General features: G+C 44.3%; 1 protein-coding gene across 6 annotated transcripts in view; it reads left to right on the top strand.

The window, feature by feature from the left end:
- Window positions 1-16,717, top strand: part of FIRRM (FIGNL1 interacting regulator of recombination and mitosis) — a 44,456-nt gene that overhangs the window by 19,482 nt on the left and 8,257 nt on the right. For 3 of the 6 annotated variants that reach the window (XM_039881587.1, XM_039881586.1, XM_039881589.1), the window contains 11 exons: window positions 740-804; window positions 4,365-4,513; window positions 4,771-4,900; window positions 5,953-6,139; window positions 6,930-7,012; window positions 7,343-7,394; window positions 8,519-8,608; window positions 11,909-12,094; window positions 13,815-13,937; window positions 15,002-15,097; window positions 16,491-16,604. In XM_039881587.1, coding sequence (XP_039737521.1) covers window positions 740-804; window positions 4,365-4,513; window positions 4,771-4,900; window positions 5,953-6,139; window positions 6,930-7,012; window positions 7,343-7,394; window positions 8,519-8,608; window positions 11,909-12,094; window positions 13,815-13,937; window positions 15,002-15,097; window positions 16,491-16,604 — 1,275 coding nt within the window. The other 3 variants (XM_039881590.1, XM_039881588.1, XR_005657022.1) reach the window with 3 other exon arrangements.

Below are 16,717 nucleotides of genomic sequence, written 5' to 3'. Positions count from 1 at the left end.
TTCTTAAATGCCACACGTGGGCATGGGTCCTGCCTGTTCTGTGTCTCCGCTCCTCCTCCCAGTCTCCATGCTGCTGCTTTATATCCGTAGTTACAGGACTTCTGTTCAGCTAGACTTCAGGGGTTCTCAGTGATGGCGGTTCTGTAATTTAGTTGGAATTCTGATTTGGTTGTGGGAGGAGGTGAGCACAGCGTTTACGCTACGCCATCCTGACCGGAAGTCCTTGTTATGCCTTTTTTAATCCTTTTCCCATCGGGAACTTTTAATTTAAATTACCAGCTTTTTTTTTTTGGGTCACATAAGACTGTGAGACTTACTTTACGTTCTAAGAGAGCTTAGCCGCGGTGGGCGGAGCGGTCGCGGCTGTGCTGGAAGCCCAGCCTTGCTAGTTTTCAGCTGTTACTCGATGGAGTTACTTGGCGCTTTCGCTCCAGCTTTCTATTCTGTGAAATGAAGATAATAACACATCACAGGAGTTTTTAGAGGACTGAGATGTACAGAAGGTCGTTTGGAATGTGTCTGCTGGACTTAGTCGGTGCTCAGGACGTGATAGCTGCGAATTGTCTTGGTGATAGTTTTAACTATTTTGATCCTTTTTATTCTCATACAACATCTTTTTTTTTTTTTTTAATGTAGCATATCCAGGGTTATATTTTAGTCTTTTGCATGCCTTTGTGAGCAGATACGTATTAGGAAGGCACAGTGTATCCAGAGAATGAGTAGAGTTGTTTTATTTTAGGAATTTCTTCCCTTCCTCTCCGATTCGTGCTCTGCGTTGCATCAGCTTTATCTTCAGATACACAGGTAAGAAGAACACCATGAGATTATTAAAACGTAGCAGTGCCATTCGATCCCAGTCACAGTTTAGTATATTTCATTTTAAAATAAAGCATCGTAGTCATTTTTCATAATGTTTATAGTAAATTTTTATCTGATTGCTTAAAATAATTGGAGATGACAGTTTTTAAAAAATAGCTTCCATGCGAGTTTTACTTCCCTTTGTATTCTTAACTATACCTTCTATGTGACTGAGGAACAACTGGCGTGATGAATACCAAAGGCAGGAAATATCTGTGTGTATATATTTTCTATTGGCCTATTTTTTTTAGTTTTTATTAATTTTTATTTCTGTGAGACGTAAGTCAAGTAGTAGTTAATGCCATCTCGGAAACATGAATTACAGAAAAGTATCATAATTTAGAAAGGGGCTAAGTGACATTTGAAATTGACAGTTACCTCAGAAGAACCCTTATTAGTTCGATGCTAAATCTGTCAGCTTGTTTATGTGGCTGCGCCTTTATGTGTCCCTAATCCATTTAGTCTCCTAGACAGCTTTTTCCTACTGCTCCCTCTTCATTCTTCCTATGTCTCCAGCAGCTTCAGCCCATTGCTCGTGGTCAGTCAGTGTCCTCACTTTGTATGCCGTTGAGAAAAACAGAAGCACCTGGAATGGAAGAGAGCGTCTGTGCGGTCCCTCCAGCACGTCGGCTAGTCTCCCCGTGTTTAGGCTCACACCTTCCCTTGTTCCCGTGAATGACTGCGAGGCCACCTCCCCATTCGTGCGTTCGGATCCGCCCTCTCTCACATGCCCAGGGACCTGGCGCTAGCAGTTGCGCCTTCTCCCTCCTGTGTCATCAGCCTTCCCTCCCCCTCCACTGGGTCATTCCCACGAGTGGACCAACATGCTGCTGCTTTTTCTATCTTAAGAACAATACAGAAAACAAACAGAACCCCTCAGCTCTGCATCCTCCTCCGAATACCTTCCCCTTTGTCTGCCTCTCTCTGCAGCAGAACTCTTAGAAGGCTTTGCCTGTGCTGCCGTCTGTATTGTCGACCCTCGAACACGGGTTTGAACGGCTCAGGTCCACTTACGTGAACTTTTTACAGTAAACGTTGTAAACGTATTTTCTAGTCCTCTGACTCAGAAGCATTTTCTTTTCTTTAGCTTACTTTATCAAATACCTTATTGTAATAATACAGCACATACTACATAATAATACAGTTGTGTTAGTCAGCTGTTTTTGTTATTGGTAAGTCTTCTGGGTTTTGGTGAGTTAAAATTTATACACAGATTTCTGACTGTGCAGGGGTCAGCGCCCCTGACCCCCGCCCACCCCGCTCCCTCCCCTCCCGTATGGTTCAGGGGTCAGCTGTACTTCCCTTCGTGAACCTCTTCCAGTCAGACTTTCCATTCCACCCCTTCAGGAAGCAGCCCTGTCACCGTCAGCAGTGACCGCCACGTCGCCGCATCCACCGGCCAGTTTCAGCACTCACCTCGTGTAGCCCGTTGGCACCATGTGACCCTTTCTTTTGAACTTTTCCTTCTGTTGGCTCCGGGGACACCGCTCCCTCTTGGTTCCCTTCTGACCTCACTGGCTTGTCCTCAGCCTCCTCTGTGCGTCCCCAGCTTCTCTAAGTTGGGTGGCCCCGGGCCCCAGGCCTCTTCTCTGTGTCATTTAGTCTCAAAATTTTAAGTTCACGTCTCCTTTAATGCAACTTCCAGTCGGGATGTCTGCACTTAAGTTCACCCAAACCAGATTCTCGTCTCTCCCCATTTCGTCCACACCCCCTGCAGAACTTCCTTCTGTAGCATCCTCATTGCAGTTTACATGGCAGCCTCGCTCTTCAGATTGATCTGACTCAAAAACCTTGCTGTCGTCTATGACTTTTGTCTCTTGCTGTCATACCCCACATCTAATTAACTAGCAAATTCCGTTTGCCATCTCCTTTAGCGTAAATATTTGTATTCAGCATGCGTATACAGAATCCAGCCACTTCCCACCACCTGAACTGTTACCGTCCAGTCTGTCCACCATTATTTTCTTGACTGGAGTTTTGCACAGGAGCCTCCGACACAGTCTCTGCTCCTACCCTGGTCTCACTCTCGTCTCCATACAGTGGCCAGAGTAGATCATGTGACTTTCCTGTGCAAAACCCTTAATTGAGTCAGTATTCGAATAGAATTCAATAGGTTTTCCTGTCCACTTTATCTTGTTATAATTTTTCTCCATAGCACTTAATTAAAAACCCTTTTTCCATTTAGAGAAAAAAGCATTTAGCACCATGAATAGGAATGCTACGTTTTCTAGGATTTGACATTTTCAGCGATCAAACTACTAAAAACAGAATGCTATAAATGGAATGATGTCATTTGTTTCCAAAGACTGTCGGTATACTAGAGTGATGGAAAATGATAAAGTGAGATATTCCGTGACAAACTTTGGGGGTAGGATTGGGATTGTAATCCATGAGTTATCTCGGGGTAAACGCTGCAGCCCCAAGCGCCGCTGGCGAGCATCCTTGGGGCGAGCAGGTTAACGTCCGCTGTACTATGTATTTACTCGGTCACTTGCTTAACTGCCTCCCTTCATTAGAATATATTCTAAAGGGAGTGCGTTTCCTTTACTGCTGTATTCAGGAACAGTGCATGGCATGTAGACATAGGCATTTAATAAACGTTTGTCAAATAAGTTAAAAATACAGCATTGGATGGAAAAACATACTTTCTCGCTCAGTAGCTGTAGTTCACAGTCTGTGGAGTTTCATTACCTACATTTTATGTATGTTTTTCACTTTACTAATAACTCAGTTCTCACAACTCCGGTCAGTGTCACAAGTGAAAAACAGGCTCAGGGAGGCATGAACGAGCCCGTCACATGACTCCTCGTTGATAGATGGCTGCTTTTTACACTGCAGAGGCCTCAAGTGTTACCTTAAGTGCAGCCTTTTCAATGTTACTCTCTTGCTGGACAAGGTTTTCTTATGTATTGTCAAATTTGCCACAATTAAAATAACATGGCCAAAAATATTGACTACATATGTCATTTCTCACAGGTTTTGATTGAAGTTTGGTTTAAACCCCATCGTTCATTTTCCATGAAAAAGCCTTTGCATATTCCTGCAGCGTGAATATAGTTTAGTCATTTGTAAGCTCTTGCTCCTGAGAGACTGAGCATAAATTCATAGTGATTTCCGCATTCTACCTATTTTAAAACAACTTTTCATAGAAGTAATTGTGCCAGAATTTATCAAATACCTTTTTACATGCTTTTACTGATTATTTAAGATTCGTATTTTCCCAGTATTTTTTAAGGACATCATTTTCAAAATGGTATTAAAATGCATGAAAAGAGTCCAAAGATTTCTCTAAGAACCTTTTCATTTTACAGAATTATAGCCATGTTACTTAGTTCTGAAGTTCTTCATGCAATTATGGTGTTAATTTGGTACTTTGAATTTTGTTTTATGAAACACTTGCTACTTCTTTTTAATATATTTTCACTGTTAGAAGAACATGGGTTTGCAGTACATAGCTTTTCCTAAATTAGAAGGTAGCTATTAATGAGTTTCCCCTCCCTTTCCAGCAAGTGTCCTCCAAGCCTGTATGCCGCCAGGGTCCCTCAAGCCCAGCAGGATGAGATAGCGGCTGCTTTCCTAGTGACCCTGGACCCGCTCGTCGGTCAGCTGCTTGCCTTCCAGCCTTTCGTGCACGTGGTTTTGGACAGTACATTAGGTAAGTTTCAAAGCAGTTAGTGTTGGACCCTCTCATCGATTATGATGGGGTTATCGTCCCCTGTGTAATAATCCTGGTTTTTTTTAAGGTTTAAAAATTGTATTTGAATTTTTTTCTGCTTCTTGGAACATAGTTCTCATTTGAAAACATTATACCTCTAATTTCTTTACATATCACAGTCAGATTTCTGCTGAAAATATGTGGAATGTTTTAGCAATTTGTTGTATCGTGATTAATGTGTTTTTGTTGCCTGTAAGAGCTGCCGTGTGAACTGCAGTTCCCACAGTGTCTGCTGCTGGTGGTCATCATGGATAAGCTGCCCTCTCAGCCGGAGGCTGTGCAGAGCCTGTGGTGCACAGGAAGCCAGGTCTCAGAAGCCACAGCCAGGTAGCAGATGCCTCGTTTATGTTCATAGTGCATACGATTTAGAATGCCCTGTTGTTTGGAAAGATCTTGAAAATAAGTTTTTTGTTGTGTCAGATGTTCTAGTTAATGATTGCTGTGTAGACTTCATGTATGTGTTGCTGCTTTTTAAAAAGATAAAAATACGTAAGTCTATACATGCTAAAAATATTTTAATTTTGTTCGGTGCTTTAGAAAGTAGTGCCTAATAGTGTTATGAACATTGAGCGTAAGAGGGTAGATGTGGTTAGTTACTTTTGAAAATGAGCTCTGGTGAATAGGATGCCAGGTACTGTCACTCGTCTCTGGGACCTGTCACTTGTCTTCATCCTTCCCAGCGCCAGGCTCCGGTTTCTTGCTCCCCGGATGATTGCTGTGCTCTCGTTTCTCACCCTTCCTTTCGCCCATTCTTAGTCCCAGTACCAGTTCAGTGTCCCTAACGCTCGCTCTCAGCCTCCTGTTCTCCCATGAGCTGCGCGTCGGGTCAGCTCCAGGCTTCGCATGGGAAGCCCGGCCCGTGCTGCCGCCATCCGCCCCTCGCCAGCTCCTCCTTTCTCCTGTTTTCCGCCCAGACACCTGGCTTCTGCCACATGGGTTACTCGTGGTGACCTTTTGTCAGGCTTTTGTTGTCTCTTTATATCTTGTCTATGTTTAATTTGTTATTTATATTCTCTATGAAGATTTCTGAAAGCATTCCAATCATGAAATGAATGACGTCTTCCTGTCTGAACTATAGTATTTTCTATTTTCTCTATGCTAGCTAAGCTCTTTAATGAATTTTGTCTCTAACTTTAGTTTGTTACTATGTTAAACGCTTGGCAAATGATAAAATAAGCGTACAGGAAAACTCTTGTCCTTTAAGGAATTTCTCTAACAGCAACTGTTTTATTTTTATGTATACACATTCATATATTGGAAATATATTCCTCTTGAGACATTTTGCTTTGCTAAAATAACCCTTGATATGTTATATTATTATAATACCTGCTACTTATTCATTATTAACGTTCGGTTCAATCTTCTCAATTTCTCTGCAGGGTATCCCTACTCAAAGCCATTTTTGACAGTTTCGAGCAGTGTTCTGGTGAACTCTCTCTGCCTATTCATTTACAGGGAGTAAAGAGGCAGGGGCAGGCTGAGGTCGCGGTCACCTTGTATCAGCATGTTTGTGTTCATCTGTGTGCATTTATTGCTTCCTTTCATCCCTCACTGTTTCCCGAACTGGTAAGTTTGTTACTTGCTGGACTGAGCTTTTCCTCATTGAAATTGTGATTTATACACAGAAGAACGTGCGAGCATAGTCAGTGTTTGCTCTCTGGATGTCATTCTCTCAGCTTGTGCATTTTACTTTTTAACTCAGTTTTGTCCTAGGAAATGGTAATGCTAGAGGCCTATAGTATTCGGTTGTATTTAGCTAAAATATTGGAGAAAACATTTTGGGTGGGACGGTATGGAAAGACTTTGTGAGGAGAGGAAAATGTGTGAATTTTACCTAATTCAGGTTTTTAAAGAAAAGAGGTAAATAGTAGTATGTAGTAATTATAGGTCTCAGGCATATGTATTTTTTTTTTTAATGGAATTGGATTAGAAAAGATGCTGAAGAAATTGGAAGAAATTTTTAGAATTTACACAAGGATCAGTATCATTTAAGGTATTAGTGGGTGATATCTGCCTGTATTAAATATTGTACTTGAATAGTTAAAGGCAGAAACAGACGTGTAGGCTTATGTGTTACATAGGCTATTTTAAAGGTTCTGGTTACATAGAGACTTTGTGGATCCTCGTGATGGAGCCGCCACATTTAAAACCACTGTTGAGTCGGCGCGACCCAGCACAGTGCCCGGGGTGGCGGGTGTCGAATGGACCCTGAGGGAGTGGCAGCGTGCATTTTTCAGATCCTAGAAAGTAGAGCCTTGCTGTCGAGGGGCTGCTGCTGTTGGGATCGTGACAGTGTTCTGTTTCATTTTGAAAATGCGACGTTAATGGTATTTGTGACAAACTCTGTTTTCGCCAGGATGCTGCTCTGTTGCGTGCCGTGCTGAGCGCTAACATGATCACCTCTCTGTTGGCCATGGACGCGTGGTGCTTCCTCGCTCGGTACAGTACACTTGCTTTTTTGGTGTTTGGTTGATTTATAGTGGTGACTGGCAGTAAAGTACTTTTTACTTGTAAGCTTATAAAATTCTGTCAGTAACCCTTTCATAGCCCCTCCAAATTTCACGTCCCCGCGCGAGAGTGGGATCTGGGCTCCCTCTTCCCTTTGGTTTGTCAGTAGCTACCCGTCGCTTAGGTAGTTTTGTTGGTGATGTTCCTTGCCCACGTTGATAGCTGCAGTTTATAATAGTCTGAGCTTTACGGAAGTTCACGTCCTCGCTTCTCCGAATAATCGTGTAATCGTACAGAGACTCCCTTCCCTTTGTGTCGCAGATACGGGACCGCGGAGCTCTGTGCCCATCACGTCACCGTAGTGGCCCATCTGGTGAGTAGAATCACAGGCCTGAGACACCCGTTTTCCACAACGGTCCTTTGGAGATGCGGGAATTTTAAAGAAAGTAAATATCAAAAGGTGAACTGCGTGGCGGCTAAATGGTTCTGACAGTTTTGTTGCTCTGCGTTAGTACTGATGCTTTTGAGAAAGATTTACGAGAAACAATGTAAAATGGGAAATTGTCTCATATTTTCAAAATGTTGTAGTTCATTCATTGTCTGGGAAAGACTGGGTTAATTGAGAATAAATTCGAAATTGAATGCCACGTAGAGAATGAGAGAGTGAGTTGCGGTGATGACCAAGAGGTCTCTGCCTCTAATGTGACTCGGCCGAGCTGACTCTCTTTCAGCCAGGATGATACGGGAGGGACTCAGTGTGACAATGGTCCATGCCTTTTGGGAAAAAGGCTTTGTGAATGGCCACAAAGAAAAAATGATCTAGTGATGATTTATTTTAATCTCTTCAGTGTTGAGTTTTGTTTTCACTTGTTTTATTTAAAACGGTCACGGCCTGTTTGTTGTTTTGGTTTTCGTCCCTGGCCTTTGTAAGATCTAGGTGGATCCACGTGTCTTTTGTTTCTTAGTAGAGTCACCGTGTCACGTGTTTCCCACTTTACCTTTTAAGGGTGCTGTGGACCAAGTCCCCTGAGGGGGGCAGGCATGATAAGCCGAACAGCTGACTGCCTGGCCTATGGTCTGGAGCGTAGGGAACCCTTAAACATCTTGCACAAAACAATAGTGATTTTTACAGTGTGTGTATTGCGTCTCCTTTAAATAAAAGCTGTCCTAATACATTATAGGAATTGATTTCCAGAAAATTGTAGCATTCTATCCACCTCGGCACCACTGTGTTAGAGCTAAGAGATTCCATGAATTGTCTTTGAGTAGGAGGATTAACATAGCACCTTATGAGAACGGTAGTTACAGATTGCACAGTGTCGTCAGAATTATTTTCTCATTATAAAAGTAGGTTCATGGAAGAAAAAAATTAAAGCTCCAAATTAAAAATTAAGATTACCTATAATCTTATCTCCCAGAAAGAGCCACTGTTAATTTTTGGCCCATAAAAGCTTGTCAAACTATGGTTTTAAGTTAGTTGTTCTCTCCTTTTCCCAGATAAAATCTTGCCCTGGAGAATGTTATCAGCTCACCAACCTGTCAGTACTGCTGAGGCGTCTCTTCTTCTTCATGGCCCCACCCCAGCAGGCAAGAACATCATCTGTCACCATCTTTGAGCTGCTGCGGAGAGTTGGATTCAGACTCTTTTGCAGGCCTTTCCCCCTATTTATTCTACATTTGCAAGCTGATATTATCTAAGCGTAAATTATTAACGTAATGATTGCTTTGCTTCTGGCTTTTACGTGTGTTTAGATTTTCGTGCCGTTAAAGAAAAGCCAGAGCTACACAGCCGTGAAAGTGGCGAAAGCCTTTTACTCGGGAGCTGTTGTGGGGGGAGGAGAGGCTTCGGTGCGCATTCCGGCTCGGTTCTGGGGCTGGCGGACGGCACGGTGGCGTGGGGTTCAGAGTCGAGGAGCAGGTGGACGTCAGGGAGTAAAATTCGCAAAGAGGAAACAGCAGGGGAAGGGGGCGGCTTTTGCTACGCCGACTTGCCAAGGTTTTCGCTCAGCACAGGCCAGGTGAGCGGAGACCAAGGGCAAGGCATTCTCTGGAAGCCCACTTAGGGTGACGCAGGCCCCGCGAGGATGGACACAAGCCCAGGGCCAAAGCCTAGTGGGGAAGAGGGCTTAGCGCCTGGCGTGAGTTTAGGCAGGGAGTCTTGGCCAGCGCCCTTGCTGCGGGTTAGATGGTCTTTCTGATTCTGTCTTCCAGAAACGTCTTTCCCCTTGTTGCTCCTACGTTTAAGATACTTGAAATCGTTCTGTATACCATGCCCTTTTTACCTAATGTGAAGAGCTAGAATGTTATTTATGCTCTTAATGCTGCCTCTTATTTGTTTTTACGGTAATGAGTTCAGCGTTTAGCGGGGAACCGGGGGTGGCTGAGCCCCAGGTAGCTGTTGAAGAGACGCACTCCGCCGTGACCACGGGGTCCCGCAGGTGCAGGGCCCTGTGCAGCCCCCGCCGTCCCTCAGGCTCCAGTGGGAGCTCTTTGAAGATACAGGTCCCAGCCCTTCCTCTATGAGCGGACCGGGTGTGGAGTGGTGGCTGCCAAGCGAGGCTCACGAATGGCTTTTTGCTAATGTTAAATTCTTCTGTGATTCTAGCATGGACACGGGCTCGGGGACCACTGATTAGGGAGGGGGTCACAGGCCTTGGTTTGAGCCCTGGCTTAGTGTGACCTCGGGCACGTCATCCTTTCTGAGCCTCAGTTTCTCTGTCTGCAAAGTGGCAGATGTGCGTGACTATTTTGGAAAGTTTTGTAAGGACTTAGAGACAATATATGAAGACACTAGCATAGCGCCAGTGTGAGTGGCACTCGGTAAGTGCCGTGAGCTCTTTCCAACCACAGCCCTAGAGTCTGCCAGGCACCGGGGGACCACCCCGACCTCCTAGCCCTCTTCCCTGCGGTGTCTCTGAAGCGAGGAGCGCCCAGGCTTGGGGACATGCAAGGGCTGCCGTGCTCTCCCTGAAACTCCCCGAGTTGTCTGCTCCAGGTTCCCTCTAAGGCCGGACGCTTGGTTTCTGGCCTGTCTCCAGCCCTTCCTGCGGGCGTGGGGCTCGGAGGCGAGAGGGTCTTACCCTGTCTTCTCACTTAGAAAATAGGGACAAAAGGATCCTTTCCCAGGGTTGTGAAATTTTAACGTTTAGTATAAAACAACTCAGAACAGAGTAGCTTTTTGTGAGGCCAGTTAGCTTTGGTAGAAATAAAATAGACAAACTCCATTTTCAGACGTTTTATATATGTCTCAGTTGTCTAAATTTTTCCCAGTGATTGAGGCTGTTGGATATGTAAGTTATGGACAAATGAGGGGTTACTTTTAATGTTTTCCTTCAGTTTTCAAATACTGATTTCCTGCTGTGGTCAAGTTACTGTATTCCTGTTTTATAGAAACGAGACAAAGTACAAGGAGGTCATTTCACTGAGGGGAAAGGGTTTAATATACCCGATAAGCACACTGATAATTGTGCTACCATTTTTACGTAAAGTAAAAGTTTCTATACTTGCATTTCGAGCCCACTGGTGTATTTTTTATCCTCAGGTTTAAGGAGGGACATCCGATTCTCTGAGAACTAGTCCCTAAACTCCTTCCGAACTCCTGTCGGCACTGGCAATTTCACATCTTTAAAATTCGTGTTGTGACCAGGGTTTCCAAACTCAGTAGTGAATAAATAAATGACTTATTCTGTGTAACGGATATCGGCAGCCCCTCCCCTTTCACGTTGTCCGAGGCGTTGTCATTTATAGTTTCTGCTTTGGGACTTTATCGTAAAGGAGGGTCACGTGTGAACCGATGTCTAGCAGTTGGCACAGTCCCTCGCCTGCCCGATGCACTGTGGACTCACAGAGCTGCTGGTCATGTTGGACATGGCTCATCGCGGGGTCCGTCTTTCTGGCTTTAGCCGCTGTCCCGGAAGGTAGTCACGTGATTTCTCCCTTGTTTTGACAGCTAAGTATTTTCTTCAAACAAAATGAAATCCAAATATAAATGTAGTATATAACACAAGAAAGGTTCTCTGTCAAATTTAACGTAGTGGACCTTTTTCTTTTCACTTTTGATGTAGGAAAATTTTCCAAATAACAAGTAGATTTTGGATACTGTCAAATATATTAGTTCTTAAAAAAATTACATTAATATACTTTCTGGTTGGAATGTACTTAATTTAGTAATTAAGTGCATCATTGTTTTTGCTGTTTTTCTACCAGAAAGTAATATTGTAACCTTTTTAAGAACTTCAGTGTTCCATTTTTATCTAGTCTGTTGATGCTTCATTTTAACAAAACAGTGCAGTTTTTCTGTTACCTGGCCAGTGCTGTGACTTATTTCTGGTGTAATGGATTTGCCAGCCACGTGGTTCCAGACTGGCACCTCACATTTAGGAAGCGCGCTTTGTAGGCTCTCTGAAGTGGGGCCAAGCCAGCCCGCCCACTGGAAAACTGGCCCTCTGCCCTGTGCTGCTTTAAGGCCTCTGTTGCTGTCCGCCAAGGTGACAGTAAGCCACAAAGGCTGACCAGACCAATCTTGTTGGCATGTTTTGGAATATTAACTTTTGACTTAACCGTACAAGGCGATGAGTAAATTCTTAGGGAAATGATAGACTTACTGGGAAGGATCCTAGTAAAATAGCTGACCTGATTAATGATGAAACACGTGCTTTAACGTTTCTTAATGCACCTCGTACTGTGCTTCACTTAAACTGTGTTTTTCATTTTGGAAATATGCAATGACGGCAGAAAATAACGCATGTTCATTTAAGTTACCTTGGCCTGGATACTTCTATTCAATTAAAAACTTAAAAAATCTTAAATATGGAAGCGAATGCTTAGCTTTTGTGCATCCATTCATCAGACTGTCTAACGTTACTCTCATTTAACAATCCATTTCAGGTGGAGTTTATCCAGAACTTTCCCCCAAAAGCAGCAGGAAACCTGCCGCTGTGGCAGTGCATTTCCTTCCAGGCGTTACCTTCTGAGCTGAGGGAGCAGACTGCCCGCGAGGTCGCCGGACTGGGCACTGCGCAGTGCAGGAAGTGGCTGAGCAGCACCCGCACCTTGGGGGAGCTTGACTCTTTGGTAAGTAATGTTGGACTGGCTTGATTCATTTCGTAGCTGTTCACTGAACCCCGTTTTAGGAACTGGGGTGGGTTGTAATGAGATGGGCAGGCTTGTGCCCTCAGGTGAGCGCCTCGCGAGATGTTCAGATTTCTGCATTGAAAAGGTCCTGAGAAACGGACTGTGATCTTGATTGATGTCAATTTCACTGGGGGGAGGGGGGGTGGTGTCTGAAGCTTAAGACACATTGGAGCACGGGAACCCATCCTGAAATACTTTATTCGTAGTCTTTCTGCTGACACATCTCTGGGCTGGGCACACATGATCCTGTTTGCTGAACTACAACTCCCATTTCATGCAGCCCTGGTCTGAGTCTTTACCTTTCTATTTAGAATGCTCCCTCATAAAACAATGGAATGAAAAAGAAATTCATCTGTAAGAAAAAAAATGATTTTGAAAAATTGACTATAGTACATATAGTTGGCGTTCCAGTTCGGTGTTTATTTGCTCATTCATTTATTCAAACATTTTGAGTGATTTTATGTGCCAAGCTCTGTTCTAGGGATTGGAGGTATATCAGGGAACGAAGCAAACAAAAATTCCTACTCATACATTCTCGCTTAGCTAGACAGTAAAATGATAAATGTGTATATCAGTTTGTGGTAAGTGGAGAAAAGCAAGGCTGGGGACACGGTACTCAGAGGGTTTGGGGACCTATTTGTAATTTTAAATTACAACTTCACAGTTTTCTCAGGCCTTATATTTCCATATGGAGTGTAAATGTTCTGATAGTCTGTTATATAATGTCACTTGACACTAATTAATCAAGATAATTTAAAATATTGACACGTATCCAAGGAAATAAAAGTATTTATGTGCCTTTATTTTGAGAAAACTATTGAATGCCTAGTTAGGAATAGGTTAGGCGGTTCAGGTTTTACATTTATTGTGCACTAATTTCTATAGTAAAGATAAAAAATCTTTTAGGTAAAATAAAAGCACCTATTTTCTAAAATTGAATAAGACTTTGATCTACCACCAAAATTTTAGTTCGGCAGGTCATTTAACATGTTTAATTATAAAAGGAAATAGGCAAACCGTAAATACAGAGCTGTAGGGTCATCACAGAAAATTGTGGTTGTTGACTCACGATGGGTGGACAGCCTGAGACTGATCCCTGCGTCGCCGTCTGGCCTTCGCTTCACTCCCACCCACCCCAGCCAGACTCCTCCTGGCCAGAGGGGGGGATTTGGTATGTAGATAAGAGCGAGTCCAACATAGTCCTTAAGTAGTATTTGCTTATTGAATGCAGTTAAGGAATTGTAAAGATTGATTATAAAACAACAGTGAACATTTAGTAACTTAAATAGAGAGCTAGGTGCATAGTATGAAGAAAACAGAATTTTTAGTTGATGAATATAAAAAATTAGCCTGGCCGTACTATTTGTATCTCATCTATTAAAATACAATGCTATTTTCATTTTGTTACTAAATTTTCCTGTTAAAAGAAAAAAAAGTTTATTCAGGAAAATAAAGCACATAGTTCTGTATTAAGGAAAATTAGTTTAATAAAATACATTTAAAGAAATAGGCGAAAAGATGGTTTTGAGTCTTAGGAACATAATTCTGTAAGGTTTTCACGAAGACGTATAAGTAACTTACAGTGTCTGGGGAACTGGGCCGCCAGCTCTTTCAGGCCGATTTCTAAGCCCAGGTCCTTCCTCCGTGTCTCCCCGCTTAGAACACAGTGCTCTCTGCTTTGCTGGCTGTGTGTCATTCTGCTCGTGAAGCTCTGGATATTGGACAGCAGGCTGCAGTTATCGAAGTTGGGAGTCAGCTCTGGGCTTTTCTAAGCACTCACCTGGTAAGGAAAGCAACTAACTGATCATTTCCCCAGAGAACAAATAAAATAGGGAGGAGTATGGTACTGAAATTTCCCTATGAAAGGCATCTCATTTCTTTAGATGCTGGTAGCACCTGTGAATAGAACTTAAAATGCGTCAGTATTCCTTCAGCCGGTCTTCGTAAGACTGTGATAGGATTATGTTAGTAAAACTAGGACCTAGTAAGAGTGGTGACAGTCCAGCTGTTTTCCTGACCATTTGGGCCCTTTTTTTAGTGTCTTCCCCTATGTTTCTCTTCTCTCGGGTTAGCGTAGCCTGTTTTTGTGATTCTGGGGTTTTTTAAAATGCCGTTTGGGCTTAAAGGTAAAAGGGGCAAGTGAAGGGATAGGGCTCATTTGTATTCCTCTTCCCTGGCAAAGGCAAAAGCCAAGTGACGATTGGGCTAGAGTAAGAATGATTGTCGTTTGAAAATGTTATGTGATTTAAAAATCTAAATACGTTATTCGTTTTCTTTGACTAAGTAGAAGTAAATATGTGGCCTCTGGCTGTCGCAGCCAGGAGAAGCTGAGGCAGCATTCACATTTGGGGGAAGTCGTAGGAAAGGTTTTGCAGGCGTTCGCCAGTTAAGTGAGTGTGGGACCAGATTCCCTGCTGCGGCATTTGCCTTCAGCCGGGCTTCCCGGGATCCTCAGGAAGCATTCGATAATCACTGAGGAGCTCCCTGCTGGTGGCAGAGCTTACAGCATCGGGAGGGAGCAGTTATGGAGAGGAGAAATGGAATTTTAAGACGACTCGGGAATAGAGACGCTTATCGGTGGCAGACGAAAGTAATCAGATCTCCACTGAGTTACCCGGGTTGGGATTGTGGCTCTGCTTTTCCCTAGCCATGACCTTGAGCAGATTACGTAACCTCTCTGCCCTTTTACTAGTAAAGTGAGGCTGTAACCACATCTCACTCATAGACTCGTCAGGCGTAACTGAGGTGAATGTAAAGCACTCAGGTATGTAACAAAAGCTCATTAAAAGGCTGCTGTTCACACGTAATTGAACGTTTCCACCACAGCTATTTTGTCTGTCATTTAAGGTAACGGGTCAGCCTTGTGTGCAGCAGGCCCTCAGCCTTTTACTTCCACTGCTGGGATCTTTCATTCAGACTCTAGACCCTCCGCTGATCAGTCAGGTAAGACGTGCCGCGTCGAGGAAGTCGTTGAACTGGCATAACTGAAGACGACTTGCTAGAAAGTCCTTCTGACTCGCGGTTCGGCCAGCTCGCTGCGCCTTCGTTGTTGGCGCAGCGGCGCGTCAGGACGAGCTCGGCCAGCAGTTCGGGGTCTCTTCCTTCCGGGACTGTCGTTCGTGCGCCGGCCCTTAGCGCAGCCTTGATCTGTGCCGCCCGACGTCCCTGACAGAGCAGCCCAGGCCGCGCTTCGTGGCCTGACGCTGGCAGAGGTCTGTGACGGCGGCCCCGGGAGGGGGCCGCAACCGGCCTGGACTCCAGGGAGTCCTCGTCGTGTCTCTCTGAAGAGACAGTGATTTTGAAGGAAGAGCACTACGGAGTCCTCTCCCTGGCCCCAGCCCGGGAGAGACAGAACCGGGGTCACTGTCCGGGGAGCCTGTGGTGTGGCCTCCATCATGCCCCACTTTTGGAAGTTCTGGGATGATGGGGAGAGAAAAGGGAAGAGGGGAGGGCTTCATCTTATCCGGAGGGGTTTAGAGGCTTCGGAACGAGTCCAGACTGGACAACGGATCCCCCAGGTCAGGAATTGGCTCACGCTTAGACTAACATCGGAAACAGAGAAAATTAAACCTCGCCGTTCAGGAGGGGAGGGGAGAAATCACCCATCGCAGGGTGCGGTGTAGGGTGAACCCACAGTGGTGCTGGTTCAGGCTGAGTGTGTGGGAAACAGGGACAGCGACAAACGTGTGTGAATTAGGTTTTTACAAAAAGCGTATGTGTAACATGGATTACTTGATTATGAGAATACGGTCAAATAATTGACTCAAATTATATTGATTGCAGCAGTTTGAATCTGTCAATTCTGAAGGCTCTAATGTTCTTTTTGAAACATTAGATACCGATAGTTCATTAAGGTTGCCAAACGGGCCTCTGGCCTAGATTCTGCCTGCCTGCTTTCAACACAAGAGCCAAGGATGACTTTTACATTTTTAAAGGTTTGTAAAATAAAACAAACCTTTAAAACATGTTGCCTGCAAAGCCTAAAATATTTACCATCTGGCCCTTTACAGAAGTTTGCCGATCCCTGCTGATGCTAATGAACTTCTATCACTGGAGTTTAAAATACAAAACAGTTTTTAAAAATTTGAAAGAGCAGCACTGGTATAGTTTTCAGGAACAGTTAGTGATCTCCCCACCCGCCACCGTGTGAAAAACTAATCATCGACTCAGCCCCGCGATCGTTCGGCTTCCACCCGAGAACCTCAGGCGCCGGAGTGTTTGGCTGTTTCCCGGCGTTGCCTTCTTTCCCCGCCCACAGCCCCATCCGACCCTCAGGCAGTCGTCAGGTCTCTGCAGCCTCTGCTCCCACTCAGACCCCCTCTGGCCTCTGCCTCAGGTCGTAACGCTGCAGGCCTCCCTGCTGCAGTCCGAGCCCCCTGACCACGTCCGCCTGGCAGTGCTGGATTTTGTCTCCTCACTAGGAAAACTTCTCTTATCTGAAGCTCTCCAGGTAATAACTCTTAATTGTTGTTCCTGTGAACAAAATCATTAATAATTGACGGAGTTTAAGGGGCGTTTAGGTTTCTAACTTCTGGAATTCTGTGGATTGTTGACCATGAAAGT

This window comes from Pteropus medius, unplaced genomic scaffold, assembly GCF_902729225.1.
Source record: "Pteropus medius unplaced genomic scaffold, Ma_sr-lr_union100, whole genome shotgun sequence".
Lineage (NCBI taxonomy): Eukaryota > Metazoa > Chordata > Mammalia > Chiroptera > Pteropodidae > Pteropus > Pteropus medius.
The sequence above is the reverse complement of the archived record's forward strand: the minus strand, read 5'-3'. Positions and strand labels throughout refer to the sequence as shown.